Source organism: Hyperolius riggenbachi, chromosome 4 (assembly GCF_040937935.1).
Source record: "Hyperolius riggenbachi isolate aHypRig1 chromosome 4, aHypRig1.pri, whole genome shotgun sequence".
NCBI classification, from domain to species: domain Eukaryota; kingdom Metazoa; phylum Chordata; class Amphibia; order Anura; family Hyperoliidae; genus Hyperolius; species Hyperolius riggenbachi.
In genome coordinates, this window is record NC_090649.1 from 244,716,020 (window position 1) to 244,738,690 (window position 22,671).

Here is a 22,671-nt window from a genome sequence, read left to right on the forward strand (position 1 = left end):
GATATGGCCTGGAGATGATCCTCTCAGTGCCACAGAGTCTAGCAAGAACGGAGCTCTGGAAATGGCCCCCACTTTATATACAGGAGTGGAGGGCAGAGCCTCCCCTCCTGTGATTGGTTGCTAGGGCCTGGCTGGGGGCCACTGATTGGCCCAGGGATGTAATTTCCGCCCATTTCTGCCCAATCACGACCTAATCACGAATTTCCAGCGCGATCACGTCCGTGATCGCTTTCCGAATATTTGCAATCACGGAATTCCCGTGGCCGATCGCCGTGGTCCAGAATTATTAACGGATTCGGAAGTCGAAAAGTGAAAAAGTGCTCGTGAATCACAGCTATTCCGTGATCATGAAAATGAGCTGCCCATCAATGCTCTTTATCCCCTTGTCACCCATGCAGGCTGGGATAGCCAGAATGTAGAGCCTGGCCCGTGGGGCTTCACACCCTGAGCTAAGCAAGCCCGCATAGTCTACGGTGAGGGGGGGCTCTGGAGGAGAGGGGTGGCCAAGCTTCCCCGTCTCCCCCAGAGCCCTTGTCCGATCCATGTCACAGGGCAGGGTGCTGTGGGTGCCTGCCCTGTGTGACAATAGGTGCAGCAGCAGGGGAGAAGTGCAGAGAGAGCATCAGCTGCCGCTGTTCTGAGATTGCTATAATAAGTATGGTATAGCAAGCCCAAAGCATCTTTGAATTTCCCTCCAGTGCCGATTACTGGTCCTTTAACAGACCAATGGGAATCCTCAGGATGCTGCTGCGTTGGGGCTTGCTATACTAAGTATAGCAAGCATCAGAGCATCTTTTAAATCTCCCTGTTCCCACTTTTCTCCTTAAAGGGATACTTAAAGAGACACTGAAGCAAAAAAAAAAAAAATGATATTATGATTTGTATGTGTAGTACAGCTAAGAAATAAAACATTAAGCTCAGATACATCAGTCTAATTGTTTCCAGTACAGGAAGAGTTAAGAAACTCCAGTTGTTATCTCTATGCAAAAAAGCCATTAAGCTCTATGACTTTCAAAGTCGTGGAGAGGGCTGTTATCTGACTTTTATTATCTCAAGTGTTATTGAACTATTTACTTTTTCTCTGCCAGAGGAGAGGTCATTAGTTCACAGACTGCTCTGAAAGAATCATTTTGAATGCTGAGTGTTGTGTAATCTGCACATATTATAGAATGATGCAATGTTAGAAAAAACACTATATACCTGAAAATAAAAATATGAGAATATTTTCTTTGCTGCTAAACTTCTAGTAATTATTCATAGTACACAACCAATTCACAATATCATATTTTTTTTTCCGCTTCAGTGTCTCTTTAAGCCTAAGAAAAAAAAAATCAGTTTTACTCACCTGGGGCTTCTACCAGCCCCCTGTAGTTGTCTCGTGCCCTCGCAGTCATGATTGGATCCTCCTGTCCTCCGCCACCAGCTAGTTTAGTTTTCTTTTTTTTTGTTATACTTATTTTATTTTATTTTGAAAAGTAATGGTTTCACGTCAACTACATTGCAAGGTATCCACATTTTGGTAATGATACAGGCATCTTATCAATAGAAAGTGGAAAAACAACAGGTAAACTGTGTACGTAGCAGAGTCCTGCTTAGTACCTTCGACAATTCAAACGTGCACAAACTGAATAAGCTCAGTAGAAACAGAAAAAATAAAAAGAGTTAAGTCTTGAGTCATGGGTGGGTAACTTCGGTAGAGATGTTGATAGTCAATTAAGTCTTTGTTTTAGATGGAGAAGGATTACATTTTCATCCGACGAAGTTACTTGAGTACTTGAATGCATAAAAAGTTCTGAGGATTGAAATGAGAAAGGAATAGGAGAGAGTAGAATATATTTTCTATATAGAAATATATAGAGAGGGGGGTGGCCACCCCAGTACTTATCTGACCTGTGCTGCATAGTAGGAGAGCATAGGAGAAGGATACTAGGGGCCTGGTTAGGTTGTACAGCAGTGTATTAGTGGTTAATCCCACATCTAAGACTTCTTGCCAGTGTTTGAGTCATATTAGAGGGAGAGTATGTATCAATTCTGCTTAGGGTGGGTGATAAATGGGAGAGGAGTAGGGCCATGAATCCCATATTTTGTGGAAATTTAATTCCGTATCTCTCAGTGACGCTGTAAGTTGCTCCATATTTTTTGTCCAGTTGATTTTATGGATAACCTCCGATATATTGGGTGGAGCTAATTTTTTCCAGTTAGTTGCGATAGCTAGTCTAGTAGCGGTTAATATATGGGTAATTAGGCGATTTGAGTGTTTGGGAATTTTTTTCAAAGGTTTGCCCAGGATCATATGTAAAGGGTCTAAGGGAACCACAACATCTGTTGATGTTTTAATAAGTTCCTGAGTTGCAGACCAAAGAGATGAGATCAGGGGGCAGGACCAAAATATATGTTCTATAGTGCCTTTATTGTTGCACCCTCTCCAGCAAAGGTCTGATGAACCTGGGAAAATCTTTTCTAGTTTAACCGGTGTTAAGTACCAGTGGAATATAATCTTATAGATATTTTCTCGAATCTGGATGCATTGAGAGGAATGTTTGGCATTGTCCCATATCTCATACCAATCTTCTAAAGAAATGGAGGTTGAGAGAGATTTAGCCCATTTATGCATATAAGGATGGTCAGGTGTCCATGTTCCTGATTTTGTATGTAGGATAGTATATATCTGGGATATTAAGCCCTTTTGGTGTCCAGGTTGATTACAAATTCGTTCAAAAGGAGACATAGTAGGGGAAAATTTTTTCAAAATAGTCTGGAGAAAGTGGGAGATCTGATTATATTGTAATAACAGTTGGGGTGTAAATGTAATTTTTTTCTCCAGATTCTCCGGATTTATGGTAAATTTTACCTGTAAGTGGGTCAATCCAGTCTTTAAGATTAAAATATCCCAGATTATACCACCTATTCATGAAGGAATTTGATAGTCCAGGGGGGAAATGAGGGTTGCCTAAAATTGGACATAATGGGGAAGGTGACGACCTCAACTTGGCAGAGTGGGAGGAATACTTCCAGATGTTGAGCGTAAATTTGATGGTAGGGAGTAATTGTTGGTGGTTGATTTTAGGTGGAGTGTGAGACCACAGAAGGGAGGCTAAGGAGATGGGAAGGGTACTAGTAGCCTCAATGAGACCCCATTTGGTGAAAACCTTCAAGTTGGTCCATTCAGGTAGTTGGCGTAAATGTGCGGCCTGATAGTAAAACTTAAGATGTGGTACCCCTAGACCCCCTTGGTCCCTAGGGGAAAAGGAGGACTGATCTGGCTACCCTGGATCGTTTGTGGTTCCAGATAAATTTGAAGAAAGCTGACTGGAGGGAAGATAGTTGGTGGGCAGGGACCGAGACTGGAAGGGTTTTAAATAGATATAAGAGGCGCGGAAGTATGTTCATTTTAAGAGCGTATATGCGACCTAACCAGGAGATCTTATAGGCAGTCCACTTGTGTAGGTCCTGTAGTATTTTCTGAATGAGAGAGGGGAAATTGCGTGTGTATAGTGTGTTGTATAGTGTGTGTGTGTTGTGTGTTGGTGAGGTGGATTCCCAAATATTTTAAAGAGCGGGTTTGCCATCTATAAGGGAAGGAAGATTGAAGTAATGTGAGTAGTTGCGGGGAGATTTTAATAGGAAGGGCCTCCGTTTTGTCTTGGTTGAGTTTGAAACCTGATAAGAGTTCAAAGGTTTTTAAGGTATCATGTAGGACAGGTAGTGTGGTGAGGGGATTAGTAAGAGTAAGGAGTATATCGTCGGCAAAGAGGGAGATTTTATACTCTCGTTTGCCAAAGGGAATTCCTGTTATATCTGTATTCTGTCTTATGGCTGATGCCAAGGGCTCAATACTCAGAGCAAACAAAAGGGGAGAAAGCGGACAGCCCTGTCTGGTGCCATTGTGGATCAGGAATGGAGATATTGGAGCGAAGGGTAATTTAATCGAAGCTGATGGGGAAGAGTATATGAATCTTATCATGGATAGGAAAGGGCCCGTGAAGCCTTGGTGGTCTAAAACGTGGAATAAGAAAGGCCAATAGAGACGGTCAAAAGCCTTCTCTGCATCTAAACTAAGAAGCAGAGAAGGGTGATCCGATCTGTTCATTATAGATATTAGATCTATGGCTCTGCGGGTATTGTCTCCTGCTTGCCTGCCCATGATAAAACCTACTTGGTCATTATCAATTAATCTAGTGAGAATGGGATTGAGCCGGTTAGCTAGGGTTTTGGTGATAATCTTCAGGTCTGAATTCAGAAGGGAAATGGGGCGGTAGCTTTGGGGTAGGTGGGGGTCCTTACCTTCTTTTGGGAGAACAGTCAGCAAAGAAGACAATAAGGAGGTAGGAGGGGTGTCACCTCTCATAATCTTGTTAGCAAGGGTTACCAGATGGGGAACAAGAATAAAGCTGAAATTTTTATAGTAGGAATAAGGTAGACCATCTGGGCCTGGGGATTTGGACGAAGGAAGAGTTTTAAGCACCTCTAGGACCTCTTCAACGGTTATAGGGGTGTTAAGAGAAGAGCATTCTTGGTCTGTAAGTTTTGGAAGGTTTAGTTGAGTGAGAAAAGATACGACTTTTGAATCATAGTTTGGTGAGAGGGAGGGGTCTGGCAAGTTGTAAAGTCGTTCATAGAAGGATGTGAAGATTTGGGCTATTTGAGAGGGATCGTGGTGAAGAGTGCCCTGTTGGTCTTTTAGAGAGTGGACCGCCTGATAGGATCCCCTGGGGTTTAGCTTACGTGCAAGAATAGTGTGAGGTTTATTGCCTCTCTCGAAGAATAATTGTCTTGTCCATTTTAGGCTTTTCTCTAGTTGAGAGGATTGGAGGGATTTAATGTCAAGTTTTATACGCTGTATATCCGAGAAGTGAGCCTGTGTGGGATGTATTTTGTATAGGGAGTAAGCCTTGACCAGGGAGGAGTTAAGTTGTGTTAATTTTTCAGAAGAGAAGCGTTTGCGTTTGGAGCTTTCTGCAATGAAAAAGCCTCGTATGAAAGCTTTGTGGGATTCCCAAAGTAAGCCAAAGGAAGTAACTGAATCCGTATTCGTATCAAAAAATAACTGTAATTCATTGCAGCATTTGGCTATTAAGGTTTTATCTCTGAAAAGTGATTCATTCAGTCTCCAGTGCATTGGTTTATGAGGGGAGGAGGACCAATCCAGTTCAACTGTCACTGCTTGGTGATCTGACCATGCTGTTGGAATGATATTTGAGGAGATGAGGATTGGTAAGGCTGAGGAATTTGAAAAAAAATAGTCTATTCTGGAATGGGAGGCATGGGGAGGGGAGAAGAATGTGTATTCCACATCCCTAGGATTAGCTATACGCCATAGGTCAAACAGCCTATATTTCCTTAAGAGGACCCTAAATTTGCGGGAGTTCCTATCATGAGAGGCCTGAGAAGAAGGGGAAGATGGGGTGCTCCTATCTTTTGTGGATGAGAATGCCAAGTTGAAATCGCCTCCTAAGATGAGGGTACCTTTCGTTAGTTTATTAAGTTTCACAAAAAAGGTGGTGAGGAAGGCTATTTGGTGGGTTGTAGGGACGTATACATTAGCTATAGTGACTGGTTTTCCTGCCAGAGCGCCCGTCAAGATTATAAAATGACCCTGCGGGTCACTAATAGTTTTGTCTATCCTTAGAGGTAGGTCTTTTTTACACAAGATAGCCACTCCAGCACGTCTTTTTGGGCCTGAGGCCAAATGAGCAGAGGAGTAAAGCTTGTTAGTCAGTCTTATTGAATCACTGGGTATCAAGTGGGTCTCTTGCAGGAACACCAGGTCACAATTGAGTTTTCTAAGGTCTCTTAGTAAGGATGACCTTTTCTGAGGGATATTTAGGCCCTTGGTATTTAACGTATATAAGTTAACCATTTTCCATGTTGTAGGTATGGATATATATAAGGACAGACAGTATTTGAAGTGGCCAATAGATAAAGAGAAAGATAGTAGGTAGAGAGACAGCGGGAAACCAGTAGGGGTAAGTTATACGAGGTAACATTTGAAAAAACATAGCATAAAAATAGCCACAATAACTTAGGTGGCAACAGTGTGGGGCAACTTTAAAAAGTTGCAAAAATAAGGACTGCCAAAAAGAGAAAAAACATGATCCCTGAAAAAACCTAAGGGGCCATGCGGCAGTCCTCCGGAGGTACATGTGGGTGAGCCAAGAGGGTCGCCCAGATCTCCTCAGCCAGACATATAGAACTATATATATAATAAGGGTCAACAAATAGGTTCAAACTGGTACTAATTTGGGAACATAGGCTGAACATATATATAGAGGTGAACATATATATAGTATGGTATCAGCAGCAAGAAAGAGCATATTATCACTATTATTTTCCTTTTAGGGTAGAAAATATAAAATAAAAAGTATATTTGCGTGGAGCTCAGGTCTGGAGTTGTAGTTGTGCCGCGTCCTGGTGAGAGCAGTTAGATCAGGCATATCAGGTAGGCAAAGCTTCCATATCCTCGGATGGATCTGGGAAAGTAAGGCTGCGTAGGTGTCCTCCGGATCTGTCTGCCATGTGGCGAATCTTTCTTGGAGGGGAACCTGGTGAGGAAGGCAAGCTCCGATGGGTGTTGAGTGTGGAAGGAAGACGGAGGCCTAATTGTTTGAGGAACATTGGTGCGTCGTCTAGATCTGAAACTGTAAAACGTGCGCCATTTCTGTTGACGGATAGCGCGAAAAGGGAAGCCCCATTGATATTGTATCTTAGCATCTCTCAGGAGTTGAGTGATGGGCCTGAAAGCTCTTCTTTTAGCCAAAGTGATAAGAGAGAGATCGTTGTATATAGAAAGTTCATCCCCCTCAGCTAGTTTAGTTTTCGATGACAGGCTTACTGCACCTGCGCAGGCCTGACCACGCGTCTCCTTCTACATGTTCCTGTCTGCAATAGCACCCCGTGCAGGATGCTATTGCGGACAGGAACGCATAGAAGGCTACACGTGGCCAGGCCTGTCGGCAAAACGAAAGTAGCTGGCATCGGGGGACAGGAAGATCCATGAGTGACTGGGAGGGCACGGGACGGCTGCAGGGGGCTGGTAGAAGCCCCAGGTGAGTAAAATTGTTTTTGTTTCTTAGGCTTAAAGAAAACCTGAACTGAAAATTAAATGTGAAAATAAGCATACACAAGTATACTTACCTTCCATGTAGTTTACTCCTCAGTGTCTTTCTCCTGTCCCACGTCCTGTTCATTCACTGTGATCAAGGGAATTTTCCGTCCTCCATTTTGAAAATGGCCATTACCCATAACAGCTTTCTGGTCAGCACACAGTTAAACTGTAACATCGCCCACTTGAGCCATAGGGAAACATGGACACATCAGTTCTCCTCTCAGCTGTAACTGACAGCAACTGATATATAACTGACAGCAACTGATATATTTCAGTTCTGACAAAATGTTGTCAGAACTGGAAGGGATCGTTGTCAGAAGAAAATGGTGAGCTTCTGAGAGGAACTGATGGCAAGGTAACTATGTAATGTTCATTTGAAGTTACCTCGTGTTTATTTTAAATATTTTTACTCAGTACAGGTTCTCTTTAAAGAAAACCTGAACTGAACATTAAAAGTCAAAATAAACATACACAAGTCATACTTACCTCCTGTGTAGTCTACTCCTCAATCTATTTTTCCTCTCCTGCATCCTGTTTGTCCACTGTGATCAATGGAAATCTCCGTCCTCCATTTTAAAAATTGCCATTACACCATAACAGCTTCCTGGTCAGCACACAGTTAAACTGTAACATTGCCCACTTGAGCTATAGGGAAACATGGACACATCAGTTCTCCTCTCAGCTGTAACTGACAGCAACTGATATATAACTGACAGCAACTGATATATTTCAGTTCTGACAAAATGTTGTCAGAACTGGAAGGGATCATTGTCAGAAGAAAATGGTGAGCTTCTGAGAGGAACTGATGGCAAGGTAACTATGTAATGTTCATTTGAAGTTACCTCATGTTTTATTTTAAATAATTTTACTCAGTACAGGTTCTCTTTAAGTATCCCTTTAGCATACCCTGAAAATGTGTTGATTCTAGCACGTATGCAGGCTTTGCTATTAACATCTAAAATTGGCAACTAATGACTGCAATGTGAAATGTGAACTCAAATTTGAGACACCTGAAATCTAGTTTTGCGGGCGTTTTTATGCATTTGTGGTTCGCATATAAGCGTTTCCATGTGTTTTTCAATTGCGTTTTATGCAAATTACTAGGAAGACAACAGGAAGCGGAAATGCATCACAAAACATTAAAAAACGCATATAAAAACACATACCATTGCATTAGCATTGACTTTCATTATGTGCGTTTTTAAAAATGCATGTTTCAAAACGCATAAAAAACGCATGTGCGGTTTTTTTATATGCGTTTTTTTTTTATGAGGCCCATTGACTTGTATTAGTGGCAAAAAAGCAGCATTTTCCACAACGCTAGCGTTTCTGCTATGTGTGTTCCTAGCCTCAAACAAATATATGACCAACCCAAATATCAGCAATAAGCGAAAAGGCAGGATGTCAGTTTAGTTAGTCTGTAGGTCACCCTTCATCTGAAGTAGTGGTTCTCAACCTGGGGTCTGCGGACCCCTGGAGGTACATCAGTACCTGTCACCTGTCAAGGGGTCCCCCAGGGGCCGCGGACAAAAAGGCGGATAACTACTGCACAGTTTAGAATTGATTATCAGCGGTTAAATCTCCCAGTAGCTCCGCTATGCTCCATACACAGGCGCTCATGGGGAGAAGTGTAGTAGCCTAGCTAGCTCTCTGATTGGCCCAAATGCTGCCTGTCACAGCAGTGCGTTCGCCAGCCTGCACTGCCATCGCGGCCAATCAGAGCCACTGCTGTGACAGGCAGCATTTGGGCCAATCAAAGAGCTAGCTAAGCTTCTACACATCTCCCCATGAGCGCCTGTGTATGGAGCATAGCGGAGCTACGGGGAGATTTAACCGCTGATAATCAATTCTAAACTCTGCTGCAGACACTGTACGTATATATTGTATTATGTAGACATATACAATACATGGAAAATATAGTTTTTAGGGGTGGGGTGGGGTGGGGGGGCGGGGATGGTTGAGCAGAGGAGCAGGCCACATGAAGGGGAGGGGAAGGCAAAGGAGGTGGCAGAGGACCTTTCGTCCAGCGCTATTTGCAGACTGTTGCTGCATGTGGCTGGACGTATGAGAGGGAGCTCTCACTGTGTTAAAAATGCTGATCTCAAAAGCTTTTATAAAATTATTAGGAGAAGGAGGGGTGTTAGTAGTGAAGTGGATAGGTAGGCTGGTGGTGGTGGGGAAAAAAACTGTTCTTTTTTTTTCTTCCAATCTTTATCCTTGCTGAGGCCCATAGATTTTCATTGTGTGTGCTGTTATACTGCGTAACTGGTGCAAGGCAATTGTACTGTCACTCCACCCACATCATGTCATGGCCACCCCCGCACGCCGCCTTATTCGGTAGGGGGTACATTTATTTAGGGATGACCCGCAAAGGGGTACATGTGCTGAAAAGGTTGAGAACCACTGATCTGAAGAGTAGTAGGAGTAGGACTGTATTGAAACTGTAGTCACTGTAAACTGTATGACATCTGTCAATAGTGACATCTTGAGGCACAAATTGAAAACTACAACTGGCAGAACAATAGGGGAATTGAGACTAGTAAACGTTGAGGTATTGCTGGTAATACAAAGTGTAAAGCATAGTGTAAATAGGTATATTGTTCCATGTAAACATTATTATTTTCCTCTTGATGCTGTAAATGATTAAACAAGGTTGCATGCCAATGCAGACAGTAAGCAGTCTGCACAGAGACTAGGAAATGGCACAACCCCACAAGTGAAAACAAACACGCTAACCAATCTCCTCATAAGTTCACTGTGATACAAACACACTTCATGTGAGAAAACGCGGAAAAGCCGCCGCGGGTGCTCAGAGCAAGGCGGCTATTTCCGCGTCCAACGCGGCAGGTTGTGCGCGTGGGCCTGCATCTGCTAGCATGACTGAACGCGGAGAAACCGCCGCATGTCCTGAGAACAAGGCGGCGGATTCCGCGTCCGACGCGGCGGTTTGCATGCATAGGCCCACATCTGTCGGTATGGCTGAACGTGGAGAAACCTCTGCATGCTCTGATAGCGGTGCGGCTGGTTCCGCGTCCAGCACAGCGGATGGGTTACAACACATGTCTGGTGTGGCTGGGACTGATAGTCCACACAGGTTCAGAAAGACGCGCGCGCGTGCTGAGAGGCAGAGCTTTTATGACAGTGTGTGCAAAAAGCAAACCCTCCCATCTGGCACCTGTGGGAACATTGCAGCCTTTGCCCACCCCGAGTGAACCATGGACCCACTTGTCCATGGATTTTGTGGGTGAGCTCTCGAGGTCTGAAGGCATGTCGGTCATTTGGGTGGTAGTCGACAGATTCAGTAAAAAGACCCATTTCGTGCCCCTGAAAGGACTCCCCTCGGCCCAGGAGTTGGCCGATCTTTTCATCATGCACATTTTCCGGCTACATGGCATTCCGGAAAATATAGTGTCAGATCGGGGAGTCCAATTTGTTTCTAAATTTTGGAGGGCATTTTGTCATCAATTGGGCATGGAACTGTCGTTTTCGTCGGGCTACCACCCACAGACCAATGGTCAGACCGAAAGAATTAATCAGTCACTAGAACAGTTTCTGAGGTGTTATGTTGCGGATGCGCAAAATGATTGGGCCAAGTTCTTGCCGTTCGCAGAATTTGCACACAATAATTTGAGAAGCTCTTACTCTGGATTCTCTCCATTTCAGGTGGTAACTGGTAAGTTGCCTAATTTCTCCCCACTGCCAGTAGCTTCCACTCCGTTTCCAGCTTTGGAGGCTTGGCAAAAGTCATTTAAGAACATTTGGGGGCTCGTGAGAAAGAATCTAGAGAAGGCCTTTCAGAGTCAGAAAGGTCAAGCTGACAAGAAACGTTCCATAGAGTGGAAGTTCCGGCCAGGAGACTTGGTCTTGGTGTCCACTCGTCATTTGATTTTAAAACAGCCTTCACCCAAGTTAGGACCCAGATTTGTGGGTCCTTTCCCAGTAACCAGGAAAATCAACAATGTTACTTATGCCATTGATCTTCCTGCCAGCATGCGTGGTGTAAGATCGTTCCATGTATCCCTGCTTAAGCCAGCAGTGCATGTAGATTCCACTCCTCCTCCCCCTGTGATGGTGAATGACCAACCTGAGTATGAAGTGGAAAAGATTTTAGATTCACGTATTGTACAGAACTCAGTGCAGTATTTAGTTCACTGGAAGGGTTATGGCATTGAGGAAAGAACATGGGTACCTGATTGTCGCATGCATGCGGATAAATTAAAGAAGGAGTTCCACGCCCTACATCCTGAGAAGCCGGGTAGGAGCTGTCCGAAGTCCACTCCTCGGGGAGGGGTAGTGTGAGAAAACGCGGAAAAGCCGCCGCGGGCGCTCAGAGCAAGGCAGCTGATTCCGCATCCAACGCGGCAGGTTGCGCGCGTGGGCCTGCATCTGCTAGCATGACTGAACGCGGAGAAACCGCCGCATGTCCTGAGAACAAGGCGGCGGATTCCGTGTCCGACGCGGCGGTTTGCACGCATAGGCCCACATCTGTCGGTATGGCTGAATGCGGAGAAACTGCCGCATGCTCTGATAGCGGTGCGGCTGGTTCCGCGTCCAGCACAGCGGATGGGTTACAACACATATCTGGTGTGGCTGGGACTGATAGTCCACACAGGTTTAGAAGGATGCGCGCGCGCGCTGAGAGGCAGAGCTTTTATGACAGCCAGAAGGGTCAGCTGACAATTCTATCAGTTCTCATTGGTCCAGCACTTAGGGGAGGCGCTGGAGAGCGCTATAGTATATATACTGGGTGCTGGTCATTTCTCTGGTGTCTGTCGTTGCGATCACTACGTGGAAGCACTCAGACCTTTTTGTCAGAATCTGTGTTATTCTCTAGACCAGTTCCAGGGTGTTGATGATCACGGACCTCACACCCCAGACTAGGAATACTGTATTTCATCTGTGTTATGCTCTAGACCAGTTCCAGGGTGTTGATGATCATGGACCTCACACCTCAGACTAGGAATACTGTATATTATCTGTGTTATCCTTCAGACTAGTTCCAGGGTGTTGATGACTACGGAACTCACACTCAAGACTAGAAATTAGCGTTACCATCTTGTCATATTTCAGACTAGTTCCGGGGTGTTGATGATCAAGGAGCTCACACCTAAGACTAGGCATTGTTTGATTATTTGTTATGACCTTCTGCTTTCCTGACCACTCTTCTGATCTCTGATTTGGTACTTCACTATATCTGATTCTCCGTTGCCAAACCTTGCTTGCCTTAGGATTCCGAATCAGTCTCTTGTCTCTGTATCTGATCTGTCTGTCTGTTGCCGACCTGGCTTGTCCGACCTCGAGAACTATCTCCTCTGTTTAGAGATAGTTCACAGATCTGTCAGTGACACTTCACCATTGGTGTCACTCACACTCTGGTCCTTCCCACTCTCAGCCTGACTCCTCCCCTTGGGGAACCTCAGGCCATTGGAGGGAGCCTTTTCTTTGGGCAGTATCTCTTACTGCCTTGCACTCTCTATACGGGTGCTCTCCTCAAAGTATTACTGTTGCACCAAACACTCATATTACTCAGGTGTCCAGAAGTTAGTGATATATCTGATTATCGGTGATACTGCAGATTATCAATAATCGGGTATATATCTGTATTCTCGGTGATACTGCAGATCCCCGATAATCAGATCCTCTCTGTGTTACACCGATCGTTACACTTCACTTCACTCTTCTGTGCAGAAGACCCCAACTAATGCGACTGAAGGTGTCAATACATGGTACAATTTTTTTCATTTTTTTTTTCAATTAGATACTTTCGTTCAATTATTCCATTAGATCGAATATAAAGATTTTTCCAACATGTCCGATCAGATTTTTATAAAAAAACAAAACAAAACAGCATAATTGTTCATTTTTCTTGATCGAAAAAAAAGATTCTTTTTGACTTTCATTCGATTCGCTCGTTTTGGTCGAATAAACGGGAAAATTGAACGTTTTTATTGTACCATGTATAGGCACTATTAGCCTGTTACCGGGGCTGATTGCGGCTGAACGTAGGCATGCGGAAGGACGGTGAGGGACTCAGTGGTGCTGATGGGGCTGGTGGAAGCCCTGGGTAAGTATGAAATTTTTCTTTTAAGGCGTCTCTGGTTTCTTTTAAAGTGTACCTGAAGTGACATATAGTACAGTGAGATAAATAAGTGTATATACAGTACCAATCCTGCTAACAACTTGCCTGTGTTATTCTTTTTTTTTTTTTATATCTAATGATTAATAAACCAAGGTTGTAAAGTTCAGGTTTTCTATAGTCAGAGTGCAGCGGCAGTTCTTCTTGTTAGCAAGGCTAGGTTATAAAACTTTTGTGTTGCTTTGCAGAGGTTTGTGATAGTAGGATAGTGATTAAAGGCTTATTACCATACTTAATAAATCACAATTTATCTCTCACCGTACTTATTAACTCACAATTTATCTCTTACCATATTTATTAACTCACAATTTATCTCTCACCGTACTTATTAACTCACAATTTATCTCTTACCGTAGTTATTAACTCACAATTTTTCTCTCCTTAAATGACTTAACTCATGATTTATCTCTCCTTGGGGTTGATTGATTCACTAAGTTGCGTTAAAGCTACTGCACATCGTCAGCGGAAAGCCTCCGCACTGCTCCACACACCTCTCTATAACTTTCTATTAATCCCATTTATTCAGCTTGGGTATCCTTTGAGGCAGCTGGGACTACAGTCACCAAGAACACCACTGGTTACGCCATAATGGATTGAATTCTTGCAGCATATACAAGGTCTTCCTAGTGAAAAAGGCACATATAAAGGCCCATTTTAAGTTTGCCAGTGAACATCTAAATTATTCAGAGAAGGCTTGGATGCAAATTTGTTAAAGGAAACCAGAGCTGATAGAAGTTAAAAGTGTTATACATACCTGGGGCTTCCTCCAGCCCCATAAGCACAGATCACTCCCACGGCGCAGTCCTCAGTCTTCTCCCTCTTCGGTACCGGCTCCGGTAACTTCAGCCAGTCGCTGCCAGTCTGTGCAAAAGAAGTGCGCCCTCTATGTTTCTCTCCTGCAGCTGTTGGAGAGATACGTAGAGGGCGCACTTCTTGTGCAGATTGGCGGCAACTGGCTGAAGTTACGGGACCTGGTACCGAAGAGGGATAAGACTGAGGACGGTGCCATGGGAGCGATCCATGCGCATGGGGCTGGAGGAAGCCCCAGGTATGTTCTGTATAACACTTTTAATTTCTATCAGCTCTGGTACACCCAAGGTGAAAGTGATATGAAGGCTGCAGTATACAGGGTGGGCCATTTATATGGATACACCTTAATTAAATGGGAATGGTTGGTGATATTAACTTCCTGTTTTTGGCACATTAGAACACATGAAATCTGTCACTAATGAAGAAACATGAGTGGCTGTCCTAGCGTCATTCAGCAAGAGCCCACAGCGTAGCACTCGCTGCATGTCACTGGAGAGTGACATTAGTCGAACATCCCTACAGCGGATATTAGCTACTTACAAATGCCACCCTTACAAACTCAAGCTACTGCAGCATCTCAACGAGGGTGACCAAGATTGGCACACTGAATTTGCAGAATTGGCAAAACAAAAATTGGAACAGGACCCTCAGTGTACGCAGAAGATTTTGTTCAGTGATAAGGAAAACTTTTATGTGACTTGTAAAGTTAACAAACAAAACCACCGCTATTGGTCTGACACTAACCCATATTGGATAGATCCCTCAGAGACTGTTGGACAAAAAAAATTGATGGTATGGTATGGCATATGGGGTACAAAGATAGTGGGGCCATTCTTCATCAATGGAAACCTCAAGGCCACTGGATATGCGAAATTGCTACATGATGATGTGTTTCCCTCTTTATGCACTGAAGCTGGCACATTCCCTGAGTTTTTCCAACAAGATGGTGCACCACAACATTATGGGTGTCAGGTCCGAGTATTCCTAGATGAACAGTTTCCTAGGAAAGTGGACTGGTCGTCGTGGGCCAGTTGAATGGCCCCCAAGGTCTCCCGATCTGACCCCCTTAGACTTTTATCTTTGGGGTCATCTGAAGGCAATTGTCTATGCTGTGAAGATACGAGATGTGCAGCACCTGAAACTACGGATACTGGAAGCCTGCGCTAGCATTTCTCCTGCGGTGTTGCTATCAGTGTGTGAAGAGTGGAAGAAGAGGGTTGCATTGACAATCCAACACAATGGGTGTCAGGAATATAGCAGCTAGTTATGAGGCTGATGATGTTAGGAATACAGGAACATATTTCTTTCATTTTCCCATTTTTATATCTGCTATGTTATGTCAAAGGTGTAGATATGCCAGGCTAGATTCATGGACTGTTCATGTGATTGTGTGTGTGGGTCAATAGACCTACATTTGCATCTAAAGAAGACTTCAGTGAATAGAGCTGGGGTAATCAGACAATGGCAGAAGTGAAGTGTTGAAGTCATTGACACTTGAAACATTTACACTTCTGTTGAGGAAGGCTGTTAAAGCATTGTGAAGAACTCTAGACTAGTCAGGAAGAGTCTCTTCACCAAAAGTTGACGTGTGTTAAACACTATTTCATTGTGAGGAAATTGAATTATTGGTGGAGGTGCAAACTATACCCTGTAAATTACATCTATTGGAAGGGGTTGGAAATCTCTGCAGACTTTAAAAACGGAGACAGGAAAAAGCCTTGATCAAGTTTTCACCTGGAGTTGAAAAGCCTCACTTCACAATCTTTTGATGTATAGACTGTTACCTGGAAATAGAATTATGTCTGAGATTTAATTAAAAACTAGTTCCTCCCCTCCCCAAGGAAGTTGCAGCCTCCAGGCGTATCTCACAGTATAAAGCAGCAGCTAGGATAGCCACAACTTGTAGTTCTTGGAGATAGCACACACGGCTAGAACTAACCTGGTTCCTGACCAGAAAGTGCGTACTCCCGCAACAACGCCAGATCGATAAGCTGGTACGTCTATTTCCCCGTTTATTTTGGTAAGCAAACCGCTTTGTGTGTATTTTTGTAACTTTTATCTTTGTAACTTTTTACTTTGTTTTTGTAATCTTTTGTATATATTCTGTTCTGCATTGTTCCACTTTTTTCCCTGAAATATTTAATTATTATTTAATAAGCTTGACTTCTGCTGTACTAAACTAACACTCATAGCCTAGAAGAGATTGAAGTGTGTATAAGTCCGTGCCTGATTGTATGATTGAGCGACACAACCGTATAAGATTGTAATTGCATTGTGTGTGGGGCGTTTGTCATACGTTGGCCTAAAGCGCGCAGCTAACCCAACGTACGAGAACGCCAGTGCGAGTAGCTCAACAGCTGAGTGGCTAACAGTATCGTTCGGAACGACTGTTAGTGGTTTTGCTTCACTACAGTGTAAGATTGCAACTGTGTGTGTGTGTGGGTGCGTGGAGTTCCCGTATTCGGCCTAAGCGCAAAGCTGACCCGAATACGAAAACGCGGATTGCGCGCTGAGCACTCGACAGCAAAGTGGAAGTGTCTAGCGAACCGCTAGTGGTGGCAGTGAGAAGTGTTCTGAGGGATCCCAGCCTTGTTTTAGCTCAAATAAGGCTGCTCCCTGCTTGATCTGGTCAAACCCGCAGTCGGGAACCGTATACGCAGGCGTGCCGCAGGCCGGTTCCTGACAATGGGCAGCACATTGAACACATTTTATAAGTGGTCAGAGACTTGTAAATAACTCATGCAAGAATACAGTTACGTTAAAACCAAGCACTCCATTGTTTTTCTTGTGAAATTCCCAATAAGTTTGATGTGTCACATGATCCTCTTCCTATTGAAAAAACAAAAGTTGGATTCAAAATGGTTGACTTCAAAATGGCCACTATGGTCACCACCCATCTTGAAAAGTTTCCCATCTCACATATTCTAATGTGCCAAAAACAGGAAGGAAACCAACCATTCCCATTTAATTAAGGTGTATCCATATAAATGGCCCACCCTGTATACTGCAGCCTTCATATCACTTTCACCTTGGGTGTACCAGTGCTGATAGAAATTAAAAGTGTTATACAGAACATACCTGGGGCTTCCTCCAGCCCCATGCGCATGGATCGCTCCCATGGCACCGTCCTCAGTCTTATCCCTCTTCGGTACCAGGTCCCGTAACTTCAGCCAGTTGCCGCCAATCTGCACAAGAAGTGCGCCCTTTACGTATCTCTCCAACAGCTGCAGGAGAGAAACATAGAGGGCGCACTTCTTTTGCACAGACTGGCAGCGACTGGCTGAAGTTACCGGAGCCGGTACCGAAGAGGGAGAAGACTGAGGACAGCGCCGTGGGAGTGATCTGTGCTTATGGGGCTGGAGGAAGCCCTAGGTATGTATAACACTTTTAACTTCTATCAGCTCTGGTTTCCTTTAACGAATTTGCATCCAAGCCTTCTCTGAATAATTTAGATGTTCACTGGCAAACTTAAAATGGGACTTATATGGGTCTTTACCAGGAAAACCTTGTATATGCTGCAAGAATTCAATCCATTATGGCGTAGTGTTTTACCAGTGGTGTTCTTGGTGACTGTAGTTCCAGCTGCCTCAAAGGATACCCAAGCTGAATAAATGGGATTAATAGAAGGTTATAGAGAGGTGTGTGGAGCAGTGCGGAGGCTTTCCGCTGACGATGTGCAGTAGCTTTAACGCAACTTAGCGAATCAATCAACCCCAAGGATCAATCAATCAACCCCAATCCATATAAATGGCGCACCCTGTATATTTCCTTATAAGCAATAACAGTCCTGCTGATCTTTTTAACCGCAGTCGTGTCTTAATTACACCAGAAACAAGCATGCAGCTAATATTGTCAGAAAAACCTCATCTGCATGCTTTGTTCAGGGTCTATGGCTGAAAGTGTTTTTTTGCGACAGAGGATTAACAGGACTGCCAGACAACTGGTATTGCTTAAAAAGAAATAAATATGGCAGCCTTCATATCACTCTCACATTGGGTTCACTTTAACCTCCTTAGTGGTATTCCCAACACTGTGTCGGGCATACCGCTCGCTGGCTCCAGCAGTCCCCCAGTATAAATTTAACAGATTGCTAGCCTGTAAAAGTTTTAGCTAGCACTAGGCTAGCTAGTACAGGTGGCTGGCACCCCCCAATCGCTGCTGATCCCCCCCGCTAATACATTACCCAGCCTGGATCCAGCGATCGCGCAGCCTCCCCGCACAGCTCCGGTCTTTCTATGGGGAAGATCGGGTTTGCCCGTGACGTCATGTGCGATCCTCCCCATAGTGAAGACCAGAGCTGTGCGGGGAGGCTGCGCCGATCGCTGGATTAGTGGGGAGATCGGGGGGGGGGGGATCCCCCTGTACTAGCTAGCCTAGTGCTAGATAAAGCTTTTACAGGCATGGAATCGGTTCAATTTATATGGGGGGACTCTAGGCTGCAAAACCTCCTGAGCGGCGTAACGGTTAATGATCTTAAAGAGAATCTATAAGGAAAAAAGTTCCCCTATGGGGTACTTGCCTGACTACCAGGGTGCTTGTTAGTGCTTGACACAGGCGGCAGACTGTCGGCTTCCCTGTGGACTTGCATCTGAACCAAAATGAGACGGTACTGCCAGGTAACGCCTCCACGTGTCAAATGTTACAAAGTGTTACTGAACGCTGCCATTCGGCTTCATGTAATTGCAGTCCAACGTTGCTTGTGCCCAGCAGCTGAACTGCTCGACAAACGAGCAGATTAGCCATCAGTGGAAAAGAAGCCGAAGGCCTCGTTCAGTCATGCGCTGCTATGCAGTGTAATGGCTGCTCTGTAACACTGCTTACTGCACTGCAATGCTACACCTCTGTGACGTTCACAGAGAGGCAGTGATGTTGCAGTATAACGGCTTGTGGTATGGCAATGTACAGTGAAGCATACTTTTCATTGACTGTATGTTTCACTGTATGCGACACAACACGGCTGTAGTGTACGGTACTACTTTTATACAACACAACATCCCACTGTGAAAGTCATGTTTAGCATGAAGATCAAATACTTATTGATTTGCAAATCTATAACTTTTACATAATGCATTTTTTCTGTATTTTTCGGGGGGTATTCTTTCTGTATTAAAAAGAAACCACCATAAAAAGTACAAACTTTTAATTGTACGCGAGCAAACTTACAAGTTGAACAGGAGATTCAACATTAATTCCCTCCACTATACAAAACTTAAATCAATCTATGAGTATACTAGGAAAACTGACGCTAGGCAATGCGTCGTCCACAGCCGTGTCGTGGCGCCTGTCATGACAGCAGCCCTAAGCCCACCCATGGCTGCGTGATGGCAGGCACTCCTTACGCAAGGACGCATGAGGATGCAGGGACAGGGAGATTATTATATTGAATTAAAAAATGAGAAATCATAAGTAAGCAAAACTATTTGACTTAGTTGGAAGCACAAGAGAATTGAAAAATATTTTTTACACAATTTATTATTGAATACTCCTAGCAAACATGTAAATTTCAAATGGTGCAGTTACTCTCTGCAAACTACATCCTTCATAAAGGTGTCCATGAAAATGAATAATATAATAATGATGGGTATTAGAAACACTGTACCACACTGCCCTCTGTATCATTACGGACCATGCACATCATTACAGTCCCCTATCCCAGACTTCTACAGCTCAAATACTATAACCAGTGACATCACCTGTAAGCAGCAAGAACCCACCCACAGAAGCCACTAGGTGATTGGTTGAGAAATCCTCGCCTATTCGTTTCCATCCCCTGAATGTGACCAATACGATCAGCTGTGTAGTGTTTCTGCCCCCTGCGCGTTGTACAGTGGTGAATACAAACATGGCGGCGCTGAGAGCAGTGACAACTGGGAGCCGTGTGATGGCTCGGTGTGTGCTCAGCTGGCCTCGGAACAGCCTGCAGCCCTTCAGGAGATCGGTAGCGCACTTCACCTTCCTCCCGGACCCAGAGCCCACTGAGTATGGTGAGCAGCAGAGATTGCGGTGCCTGCTGTGTGTGACATTGGCTGTGAGGCTGCAGCTGTGTGACATTGTATCGTGTTCTAGCTGCACGTCCGGTGTGCCAATGAATTCTGCTACACCTGCAATTGTATGTGTGGCATATGATCCAAATGTGAAGTTCAGTGATGATGTGCACAATCAGTAACAACACCGGCTACAATGTTTAGAACTGAATGAAAGAGGGTTGCTGCACTTTGCATATTGATTTTAAATCAAAACAGAGAATACCTGCCAGAAACCTTTTTGTTGTGGTGGTGACATTAATTGCCTCTTTTGCAGAATTTATGTCCCCACCTTTTCTCACTCTCACAGTGACCTTCTGACACAGGGTTGCCACCTTTTGGGTAAAAAAATACCGGCTTGGGGGTGTGACCTGTGGGGTGTGGCCTAAAAGTGGGTGTGGTCTGTTACGCCCTTTTTTTCTCCAAGATTGCACAAGATGACTGCCAAAATTGAACAAGAACAGTAAGAAGAGGGCATGATTACAACAGATTATGGTTGATAATAGGCATAACATTAAAATATAGAGACCTATCCATGGTATCCCTTAGATGGGACTCCCAGCCGGTGAAGAGAAATTAAAAGGTCCTATCTATTGTACAGCCAGCCATTATTGTTGCGTACAGTGGAGCCAGCCAGCACAGAGACCGGGCACATGTGCAGCTCACAAAGGCAGCAAGAACTGTCAGCTGCCGACTCCTCCTCCTACCCCAGCCTGTGCGAGTGAATAACACAGCCAGGGGGCACGGCAACACTCGCTGGTGATTGGCTGGAATTGTTGCCAATCTTAGAAGAGGGGTGAAAGGCAGGGGCGTTGCTAGGATCCCAGGAGATCCGGGCACCAGGCAGGGAGAACCAGCGGAAAAAATGGGTGTGGTAATTCAGAGAGTGGGCGTGGCCAAATGTACATGAACTTAGCAGCGTGTAACCTAAAGATGAGGCTGGTTACACACTGAAAGCGTGCAGGAGAACGGCTCCTGCACGCGTTGCAGTGTGTCGTCGGGAAACTCCGGTGCGACGCTGAGTAGCGGCGGTAGTAGTTAATTAACCCGAAGGGGAAACGGCGAATCCCGACGATAAAATGCGCCGGGACGCGTCGTACCGCAACGTATCGAAACGCAGCGTCGGGTGTGAAAGGTAAAAGGAAAGTCTATGGACTTTCCTTTTACCTTGGTTAACGCAAAGTATAGACTTTGCGTTAAAACGCGGAAAAAGGGCTCTGGTGTGAAAGACTCCTGAAGGGCCTGCCCAGCAAAATGTTGGATGGAGCCCCTATCCTTTAATTAGATAGTTTACTATCAGTATAGGCGTAGAGTAAAGATGCATACACATTCAATTTTGATTGGTCAATCACTGACCAATTTTACCACCCCCATGTAGTATGAGAGCCAACAGACTTTATATACAGTACTATGAACAGAGCTGAGCTCTCATAATACCTAGAAGTAGTAAAATTGGCTAATCAAAATTGTATGTGTGAATCAGGCTTTACAGCTAATGCTGTACATACAATACTGCTGGTTTACAATCAGTACATGCACAGAGTAACAGATTATACTGTACATACTGGAGGTAGCAGAGATCAGCACACACTGCAGCTAGTTTACTATCAGTACAGGCACAGAGTAACAGCTTATACTGTACATATTGGAGGTAGCAGAGATCAGCACACACTGCAGTCTGTTTACTATCAGTACAGGCACAGAGTAACAGCTTATACTGTACACACTGGAGGTAGCAGAGATCAGCACACACTGCAGCTAGTTTACAATCAGTACAGGCACAGAGTAACAGCTTATACTGTACATACTGGAGGTAGCAGAGATCAGCACACACTGCAGCTAGTTTCTATCAATATAGGCACAGAGTAACAGCTTATACTGTACATACTGGAGGCAGCAGAGATCAGCACACACTGAAGCTAGTTTACTCTCAGTACAGACACAGAGTAATAGCTTATACTGTACATACTGGAAGTAGCAGAGGTTAGAACACACTGCAGCTAGTTTACTATAAGTACATGCACAGAGTAACAGCTTATACTGTACATACTGGGAGTAGCAGAGATCAGCACACACTGCAGCTAGTTTACTATCAGTACATGCACAGAGAAACCGCTTACACTGTACATACTGGAGGGAGCAAAGATCAGGCAACACTTCAGTGAGTTTACTATCAGTACAGGCACAGAGTATAAGCTTTCGCAGGGGCTATATCACTTCTTTGGATGGGGCAAATCAAATTCAGAAAGGTAAACTTACCCGTCTTGATTACCTTAATTAATCAACTATTCTAGTGGCAGGTTGGTAGTGATTGAGCGATTCACATGAGAGGCTTGTGGTGATCAGTAGATTCTAGTTAAAGGTAGATATTAATGAATATATTTTAGTGGAAAGCAGGTAGTGATTAGTGATGGCCCGAACCGTTCGCCTGGCGAACCTTTCTGGGCCTCTTACTACTTCCGGGTCGCAATGACCCGGAGTAGTACGCCTGCGCTGCCCGGCAGAGCGCGTCCTAGATCGCGCTCCTGTTGCCGGGCACTCTCTGCGCATGAGCGTGACGTCACTCATGACGTCACGCACATGCGCAGAAAGTGCCC

General features: G+C 44.4%; 1 protein-coding gene across 1 annotated transcript in view; it reads left to right on the forward strand.

Moving 5' to 3' along the window:
- Nucleotides 1-19,829: 19,829 nt before the first annotated feature.
- The window catches only part of BCKDHB (branched chain keto acid dehydrogenase E1 subunit beta), a 301,660-nt gene continuing 298,818 nt past the window's right edge, over nucleotides 19,830-22,671 (forward strand). Inside the window, exon 1 of the mRNA XM_068279381.1 lies at nucleotides 19,830-20,035. Within this exon, the coding sequence (XP_068135482.1) occupies nucleotides 19,894-20,035 (142 nt within the window). The 5' untranslated portion in view covers nucleotides 19,830-19,893. The remainder of the gene's footprint in view (nucleotides 20,036-22,671) is intronic.